The 9,036-nt window shown below is 38.0% G+C and overlaps 2 protein-coding genes across 2 annotated transcripts; both read left to right on the top strand.

Annotated features, from left to right (window-relative positions):
- The first annotated feature begins 1,719 nt into the window (after positions 1–1,719).
- Positions 1,720–5,709, top strand: LOC108338880 (uncharacterized). Its single transcript, XM_017575938.2, has 4 exons — positions 1,720–2,730; positions 4,178–4,705; positions 4,814–5,101; positions 5,261–5,709. The coding sequence occupies exons 1-3, from the start codon at positions 1,903–1,905 to the stop codon at positions 4,925–4,927; spliced, it is 1,470 nt and encodes a 489-aa protein (XP_017431427.1). The 5' UTR covers positions 1,720–1,902; the 3' UTR covers positions 4,928–5,101; positions 5,261–5,709.
- Positions 5,710–5,823: 114 nt separating this feature from the next.
- LOC108339365 (uncharacterized) lies at positions 5,824–8,473 on the top strand. Its single transcript, XM_017576503.2, has 3 exons — positions 5,824–7,365; positions 7,502–8,032; positions 8,187–8,473. Exons 1-3 carry the CDS (start codon positions 6,583–6,585, stop codon positions 8,295–8,297), a joined length of 1,425 nt encoding a protein of 474 aa, XP_017431992.1. The 5' UTR covers positions 5,824–6,582; the 3' UTR covers positions 8,298–8,473.
- Positions 8,474–9,036: the final 563 nt, after the last annotated feature.

The raw sequence follows: 9,036 nt of genomic DNA, 5'->3' as shown, positions 1-9,036 counted from the left end.
TGCTAGTATAAGACCGAGCGCTCCTAAGAAATCACCCACCCACCTAAGATCGAACAGTTATGAACAGGTAAGACTCCAAAGATACCGAACCAGTTAATGACCGAGTATCTGAACATGGCCAAACGGTTAATCAGCACATGGTCGAGCGGTCAATAGTGCACACTTCACGTTTTGCATAATTATGCAGAATTACGAAGAACACCAGAATTTTACCCAAAACCCAATATTCTTCCAACTTCTACTCCTCCAAAAATGATTTCTACACCACTTCAAACCTATCTAAGGGTACCTAAATATCTCTAACCTTTCTTCACCAAATTTCACCCAAAACACACCCAGAAATCTACATAAACTCAACTTGAGGACCCAAACTCATATTATACCACTTTTATACATTTTTCACCATCTTAATGATTCTAACAAGTCACAATACACTTGTTCAAACTCACCTCACTGCCAAAAACCACTCCTGACCTCTAACTCTCATTTTCACCCTTTCACTTCCTCAAATTGATATTGGCCGAACACTTTTTCTGCATAATACTCCCCACATCCAGTTCACAAAGTTTAGTTCTCACATTCAATCAACAACAGAAATTCAACATGCATTTCAATCAATCATACCATTCATTACAAACATATAAACATACAAGTTAAATTATTTAGCTTCCCTTACCTCTTAACTGGACCGAAAGCTCATAGTTGTAGAAACTCGCTCACCACCAAAAATTCTAGAAACCTATGGTTCACTGATTAATAGAAATAGACGAACCAAAAGACCAAAAATGTGATCAAAATTTAAGAGAAGAAGATGATAAAACACATGCAACCAGAAACTTGGCTTGCATGTGCCAGAAAACAGAATTTCTAAGAAGAGGATGAACTTACCAGCTCAAAACAACAACTTGATCGGTTCAAAAGAAAGCTCAAGCATGACCTGATTGATAATCAGATGAAGAGATAGTGAGAATTTGTAGGGAGAAGGAGAAAAAAAATGAAATTTAGAAACTTGGAGAGAAGAAGTGCATGAGAGTGACACAAAATTTTGAAAAGTTCCTTTATATACTACCGTCAAAAACTGATCGGTCTAATCAACTGCATACACTTATCTTCTACTTTCTCTGAATTTCTGAATCTTACAATTATAATTTTAAATTAAATTAAATATTTATTAAATTTTAAATAAAAAGAAAAACTGTAAGCCTATTTTACGGATTTTAATATATGATAAACAAGTTTTTGAAAATTTTGGTTTTTATTTAAAATTTAATAATTGTTTAATTTATTTTAATATAATTTAATGTATTTGAATATATTAAATCAAATTTTTTATTATTGTTATTATATTATTACTTTTATTTTTATTATTTTATTTTTATGTTTTAATATAATTAATATAAATCATATTTTAATAATTATTAAAATATAAAATTATATTAAATAATATTTAAATTTTAAATTAAATTAAATTATTATTAAAGTTGTGTAGAGTGCTTTTAATAAGAAGGAAAAGAAAATGAAGAAATATTTATTATAGTTAAAAGTAATTTTTTTATTAAAATTAATATAAAATTTTTGAAAAAAATTAGAGGTATTAAAAATGGAATTTTTAAAAGTGGAGAATGTTGAAAGTGTAGGGTGAAACACCCCACTTTAGAATAATCAAGCCCATGTAAAGTATTTGGGTTTAGCCCAACAGGGCCACTAAAAAGTGAAAAAAGAAAATCCATTTCCCAGAGTAGAAACAAAGAAGCGTAGACGTAGAAGTAGAAGTCTGACGGAAACTTGCTGCTACCGATTCCCTTCTTCCGTCATCACAGGTTTGGAAAAGTAACCGTCACTTGGCGGTTTATTTTGTCCCTCTTTTTCCCACTGCCACCACCGTTAATTAAAGTAAAAGCGATGTTCAAACGAAGAAAAAAGGATCAGAGTTTTAGTAGTGATAGCAGTGCCTCAGATACAGCCATGCCTCCTTTTCCTCACGTCAGAACAACTCCAACACCTTCATTCAAATCCTTCCTCTTGATGCTCTCCATTCTCCTCAACCTCTACCTCCTCTTTCTCACGTGGGCCCCATCATCCGCGCCACTTACCTCACCCACTCGCATCACCACCCTCTCCCCGACCACGCGCCGCCACCTCCTTTTCTCCGTCGCCTCCTCCTCCCTCTCATGGCATCGCCGCCTCCCCTACCTCCGCCTCTGGTACTCCCCCAACTCCACCCGCGCCCTCGCTTTCCTCGACAAACCACCGCCACTTCCTCTGAACTCCTCCTCCTCCTCCTTTTACCCGCCGGTCGTGATCTCCGCTGATACCTCCGCGTTCCCCTATACTTTCCGCGGGGGGCTGAGGTCTGCGATTCGAGTGGCGCGAGCTGTGAAGGAGGCCGTGGATCGTAATGAGTCAGACGTGCGGTGGTTCGTGTTTGGCGACGACGATACGGTGTTCTTCGTCGACAACGTGGTTCGGGCGCTAGCGCGGTACGACCACCGCCGGTGGTTCTACGTCGGGAGCAACTCCGAGAGCTACGAGCAGAACGTGAAGTACTCGTTCCAGATGGCGTTCGGCGGTGGCGGCTTCGCGATCAGCAGTTCCCTCGCCAGGGTTTTGGCGAGGGTTTTGGACTCTTGTTTGAGGAGGTACGCACACTTGTATGGCAGCGATTCTAGGATTTATTCCTGCGTTGCTGAGCTCGGTGTTGGCTTGACTCATGAACCTGGCTTTCATCAGGTCCTTTGATATTATTATTATTATTATTATTACTACGTTCTATTTGGTTATTGTTTCTCTGTTACGTTTGTTTTTTGCTTTTATCTATGCGCATGTGTTGGATTCGCTGGCTGTGTTATTTTCTCTTTTTTTTTTTGCTGTTTCAATTTTTGTATGGGGAACAGTGAACTCAACTCTGTTGGGTTTTTTTTATCACGGGGAGATTCCACACGCTATAAGAATTTCATTTAAGAAAATTTGAAGGCGATGGGTGTGTGTAGAGTCTTTTCTTATATATTTTATATACTGCTCTTCAAAATCATTCCTATTCATTCCTACTTAAGAATCATTGTGACACTTACAAGTGGGACCAAAATGACACGCGGAATCATAACAAACACTTTGTAGGTGACTCTATGCATGTGATGCTGTGTATTGACCTTCGCATATGGATTGATTAGATATTAGAGTTGGAGTAATTGACAGAATTTAGTTGTTATGGCTTGTGTTACTCTCTGATTGAATTGTCCCTCCAATGTGTCTATCCAAGGTTCGGAATCTCAAAGGGAGAGACCTTCATTTAATTCTGATACTGTCTTTGATATGCCGTGTAACAAAAAGGGGGAAATGTGAAAAACGGGGTTGGTTCTCAGCGTCTCCTACAATGTGGTCAATGAAGTTGAAATCCTTTCTATAGTGAGTTATCTATATTTAAGTTTCTGACAGTGTTTCAAATAAGATTGTCTCTGAAAGAGAATACGTGAGAAACCAAAAAAGGGGAAAGGGCAGTGAGATGTGTAACCTTTATTTGTTCTTTAGTATCTTATGGGCTGTGATTTTTTGTTTTTTGGCTTGGTGTTAATGCACTGAAGAGTTGGATGTCCCATGGATTACTCGCTTACTTCCTTTATGGGTGTTGGAGGCTTGTTTACAAGGACGAAACTCAGATGACAAACTATACGCTATAGATAGTGCTGTTGGTTCGGTTTTTCTTATTAAAATAAATTTTTGTTATTGGTGACTAAAGTTATCTATAACTGTCGAGATAAAATGGCAACTTTTATGGGAGAACATTATTGTGTCAAGGTTGTCTGTAGATACCAGCAATTACGAACATGAAAATGATAATGTGCATCAGTTTCTATTTTCCTGGCTTCATTCAATGGTTGTGTGCATCGCTTACATCTATTTAGTTGCTGAAGTTTTAAACGTACATTGGTCTCACGGCATGATAAATCTAATAATTTGGTTTAAGATTTTATCTTGTTAAATTCTTTGGCATTTCAAACAAACATCATAGGGATAGCATGAGTATGTTGTCTAGGTTTTAAGTTTGATACTTTTGCTGGAATGCGCTTAGGCTTCTTTAATTCTATAGTTGAGCATTCTTTTATCTTCTGATTAAACCTAAAAGAAGTATAATGATAGGCTCTTTCGGAATCATCATTTATCCATTTTGTTACGCCAGTTGGACATGCGGGGGAATTTGTTCGGGATGCTAGCTGCACATCCATTATCTCCGTTATTGTCCCTTCATCACTTGGAAGCAATGGAGCCCATATTTCCCGACATGGACAGAGTACAGGCTTTGGAACATCTTGTTGCCGCTGCAAATGTAGATCCTGCCAGGATCCTGCAGCAAACTTTCTGCTATGATCAGTCAAATTCTTTGACTTTCTCTGTTTCTTGGGGTTTTGCTATCCAAGTTTATCAAGGAAATGAACTTGTACCTGACCTCCTTTCGGTGCAGAGAACTTTTGTTCCATGGAGGAGGGGTAGTAAAGTCAATGCCAATTTCATGTTTAACACCAGAGACTATCTCAGAGATCCTTGTAAAAGGCCTTCAGTATTTTTCTTGAAAAGTGCGACATCTCATAAAAGGGGCATTTGGAGCAGTTACAGTAGGCATGATGTTGGGAACTGCTTTGAATCCAATGTTAGACAGCTCGAGCAGATCATAGTTTTTTCACGGAAGCTGGAGCTTAACAATGACCAGGTTTTTTTAAGTAAATCTTAGTAATGGTTATTTCAAAAATTTGATTTCTGTCTGTATTCTTATATTCTAGTTATTAAACTTTATATTGTTTATTGGGTCTTAACACAGATGAATGCTCCCCGTCGTCAGTGCTGTAGCGTCTTACCACCATCTACTAATGATACAACCAATCTTCACATTAGACAGTGTGAAATCGATGAACTGATCTCCATGCAATCATAGCATTCTTTTCCGGAGTGACCTCCTTTCAAAGCTTTGGAAATTTCATGAGCATGAATGTTCGTGTTGTAGGTGATATAAGGCGGATGCGGCTTCTTTTTTGTTGATCTTATACATTGTTTTGAGAGAGGATATGCGGAACTTGATTCTTTTCTATTTCTGAAAGTTGAAGAGAAGGTAAACGCAAATATTCTTTAGTGCTTAGTTTCAGTAGTTATTGAACAATGGGTGTCTCCACCGGGCAGCTAGTACTATGCTACAAACTTTATATTTCTGAAAAACATTGTAATTATACCCTGCCTTTCCTGATTTCTATTTCCCCCATCCTCTTTGCAGGAGAGAAAGATCCCTGTCCTCATTCTTGAAGAAAAATTGTCAAAGCTCAAAGTGGTCTCACCGGTGTGATCAAACCCCTCACAGGCTTTTGGTTTACTGGAGAAGTTATCAAACCTCAGCACCAGTACACGTTTTATCCACTTCTGATATCCAAAATTGCAGGTAGTTTCTCCTGGTATTTGGAGTGTGATAACCTCAGTGAAGGGTCCAATTTTAATTTGGAACGTGATCACCACAAGGACCACGTCTGAAAGTTTTGTAAATTAAATTCTACCTAATTATTTGCCGGCTGCACTGCGCATAAACGTTACAGTCTGTTAGAAGTACGTTTAGAAATATTTTAACTCAAATGATTATTTTTTTCATGCATACAAGATATGAATACTTTATTTTGCTTTTGTGCCTAAAGATGTATCTCAATTATAAAGTTTTATTTCATTTCCGAGTTACGTTGACTTCCAAAGTTCCACGCGGTCCCATCCATTCCCGGTATCTCGCAAAAACTTCCAAACTGTCCTTTTTTTTCGTGTGATATAAATAGAAATATCAAAACCTCGCTGATTTTTTTTTCTAATTTATCGTTTATTCCAGGAGGTATATAATATAATCTACAATTAATACTATTTATGCATTATACTGCATGAATGCTCTAAAACGAAATCGGATGTACGACCGTTAAGAGATTTTGTGAGTTGTGACTTGTAATATAGCCTTCAATGTGAAGGAGCAAAACGGAAAAGTAAAAGTGAAAAACGCACAATCAGGTAGAAAGGCAAAACGTTCGCGTAAAAGCTAAAAACAACGCTGGAATCGTGCTTTGGTGCCTAAATTGCACAACTAACGTGAACCATAGCGTTGTCTCATGCCCCCTAATTATTTTTCATGTGAGGGATGAAAGTTGGCATAACAAAGACCTTGACGTGGAAGAATAAGAGCTTAGGTGGCCTAACTCTTCAAATCCGCCAACACCTTTTTCCATCTTCTGCTGCATAGTCAATGCAGATCAATTCAACCACTTGAATCCAATAACCATCAACACCAGCCAACCGTGCGAATCTAATTGGAAGGGACACTCTGAGTTTTCTCTAACGTACCTACCCAAGTTTATACATGGAACATTAACTGTCTTAAAATCGTCAAAACAATCAGCATTCTTACGCCGTGGATCGCGGTCGATTTTCGCCACACATTACATACATACATACATCTGAACACGTCTCAAACCCTTCTAACAAACAACAGACGAACCTGTTTCTGTATTAAACCGACAATAACCCGACCCTCTTCATCTCCAGAACAGAACTAGATCCATTGTCGTCAAGATGCAGCTTTTTCACAAACCCACCAAGGCTCAAACTCTGGTTAATTTCATCTTAGTCTCTTCTTCATTCTGCGCCCTTTATCTCGTCGTGTCAGTGCTACTATTGGGGACATCAAAGGTAGTACACGTTAACAAGACATCACAGGATGTGTCCAGGCCTACCACTCTTGATCACCTTGTCTTTGGAATTGCTTCAAGCAAGAGTTCATGGGGCAAAAGGAAGGAATACGTGAAGCTTTGGTGGAACAACATCAACAGCACCACCAACAAAGCAATGAAGGGGTGCGTGTTCCTGGACAGCCTCCCAGATGAAGAACATGTCAGCAACGATACTTCTCTTCCTCCTCTTTGTGTATCTGAAGACACTTCAAGGTTTCGTTTCACTCTCAAGGGTGGACTTCGCTCCGCAATACGCGTTGCACGTGTTGTTACCGAGACCGTGGCAATGAACAATGATTCAGACGTGAGATGGTTCGTTTTTGGAGATGATGACACGGTCTTCTTCCCGGAGAATGTGGTGAAGACTCTTTCCAAATATGATCACAAGCTCTGGTACTACATTGGTGCACACTCTGAGGTTTATGAGCAGAACCGGGTGTTTGGTTTTGGAATGGCTTTTGGTGGGGCAGGTTTTGCTATCAGCTCCTCTCTGGCAAAGGTTTTGGCCAAGGTTTTTGATTCATGTATAGAAAGGTACCCTCATCTCTATGGAAGTGATGGAAGGGTGTACTCTTGCTTGGCAGAACTTGGGGTAGGATTAACACATGAACCCGGTTTTCACCAGGTAACAAAAATTTGAACTTTTGGTCGGCCTTACATAGTGAATGATTATGATTTGATTTTAACTAGAATATACAAACAGTACAAAGGTTTGTGGATGAATCAATCTGTTAACTTTTGTGATTTTGAAACTGGATCAGGTAGATTTGAAAGGAAATACCTTTGGTTTATTGGCGGCACATCCTTTGACTCCTTTTCTGTCCCTGCATCATCCTGATTACACTGATCCAATCTTTCCAAACATGACAACCACACAAGCCCTGAAGCATTTATTTGAAGCTGTAAACGTTGATTCCCAGAGGGTGCTGCAACAAGCAATTTGCTATGACAGACGGTTTTCATGGACAGTTTCAGTTTCATGGGGCTATGCTGTTCAGGTTTTCCCAAACCATATGCTTTTGCCAGATGTTCTAAAGGTGCAAGAGACATTCAAGCAGTGGAAGAAGGGAAGTATGTTGGCAAAAACATACACTTTCAACACAAGACAACTTCACAACGACCCTTGTAAAAGATCCACCGTTTTCTTTCTAGACACTGTCTCATCTTCCAAGGATGGCACCATAAGCAGTTACAAGAAATCTTTTCAGAATTGCTCAAACGATGCCGTGTCACCGAACAAACTGGAAGTGATCAAAGTCCTCTCACAAAAGTTAGACCTTGACATCAAACAGGTAACTAATATGTTAGATATCAGTCTTCACTGTCCACTAGTGCAAAAATAGTTTAAACCATAGACAGCTTTTTTAGGTTGCTTCAGGGATATTACTTTTAGGAACATGGCTTGACATTGCTAACAGTACTCACAAACTTTTCTATTGTATTCAGTTGCTTGCTCCAAGAAGGCATTGCTGTGATGTGTTGCCATCTACTGCCAAGGACAAAATGGAAATCACAATCAGGGAATGCAAAGATCAGGAGTTGGTTTACAAGCACTGACAGAATTTTTGCCTGTGACTAAATCTTGATTCTTTTATTCATAATATAATGTTAAAGTATCATGTAGTTGATGCTTGATACGAATGAAGATAGATGAGATTGCAAGAGTAGATTAATTAGAAGCTTTTGCCCAACATTTTGTATCTCCAGTGTAAAAAATACGATTGTGACCTGAAATTATCACCAGTTTCTGCAACAGTTGTAACTTGCAAACTTCTGTTGAATCCTTCGTTTCTCTACTCTTTTTTTGCCTTATCAGTCTTATACTCTGTTTTTGGAAAGAAAAAATATTCTCTCACAAAAATTTTTAATATTCATGTTATCTTTTTTATTTTTTACTTTCTTAATTTTTAAAAAAATATAAAATTTATTTTTTTATGATCATGTCAAATGAATATAAAAAATGTATTAACATATTGAAGTATGTTTATTCGGTGTCTGAAAATTATTCTTACAACTCAAACAAACAAATTTGGATTTTTCATTGAATTTTTGGTGTTATTTTTGACTTATCTGGAAAGTGTAACTGCACCTTATTATCTGTGACACTGCTGTGGCTATAGCTTATTTATTTAATTATTTTACAATTGAGAGTAGTTTTCCTTTTAACTACAAACTTTCAAAGAATGAAATTTTCCCAATGAAGTATTAAACAATAGAGATAAAAGTAGTGTGCATAATAGAGAGTGAACAATTTCTAGTATTCTTTATCTTACCTCTTTAGGCTCTCAACGATAAA

This window comes from Vigna angularis, chromosome 5 (assembly GCF_016808095.1).
Source record: "Vigna angularis cultivar LongXiaoDou No.4 chromosome 5, ASM1680809v1, whole genome shotgun sequence".
Taxonomy (NCBI): domain Eukaryota; kingdom Viridiplantae; phylum Streptophyta; class Magnoliopsida; order Fabales; family Fabaceae; genus Vigna; species Vigna angularis.
The sequence above is the reverse complement of the archived record's forward strand: the minus strand, read 5'-3'. Positions and strand labels throughout refer to the sequence as shown.

What these genes read in the sequence shown, in the direction of transcription:
- LOC108338880 (XM_017575938.2), top strand. Translation starts at nt 1,903, where the DNA reads ATGTTCAAACGAAGAAAAAAGGATCAGAGTTTTAGTAGTGATAGCAGT. An exon ending in ATGAACCTGGCTTTCATCAG is followed by an intron (nt 2,731 to 4,177) that starts GTCCTTTGATAT and finishes TTGTTACGCCAG; the next exon opens with TTGGACATGCGGGGGAATTT. An exon ending in TGGAGCTTAACAATGACCAG is followed by an intron (nt 4,706 to 4,813) that starts GTTTTTTTAAGT and finishes GTCTTAACACAG; the next exon opens with ATGAATGCTCCCCGTCGTCA.
- LOC108339365 (XM_017576503.2), top strand. Translation starts at nt 6,583, where the DNA reads ATGCAGCTTTTTCACAAACCCACCAAGGCTCAAACTCTGGTTAATTTC. An exon ending in ATGAACCCGGTTTTCACCAG is followed by an intron (nt 7,366 to 7,501) that starts GTAACAAAAATT and finishes AAACTGGATCAG; the next exon opens with GTAGATTTGAAAGGAAATAC. An exon ending in TAGACCTTGACATCAAACAG is followed by an intron (nt 8,033 to 8,186) that starts GTAACTAATATG and finishes TATTGTATTCAG; the next exon opens with TTGCTTGCTCCAAGAAGGCA.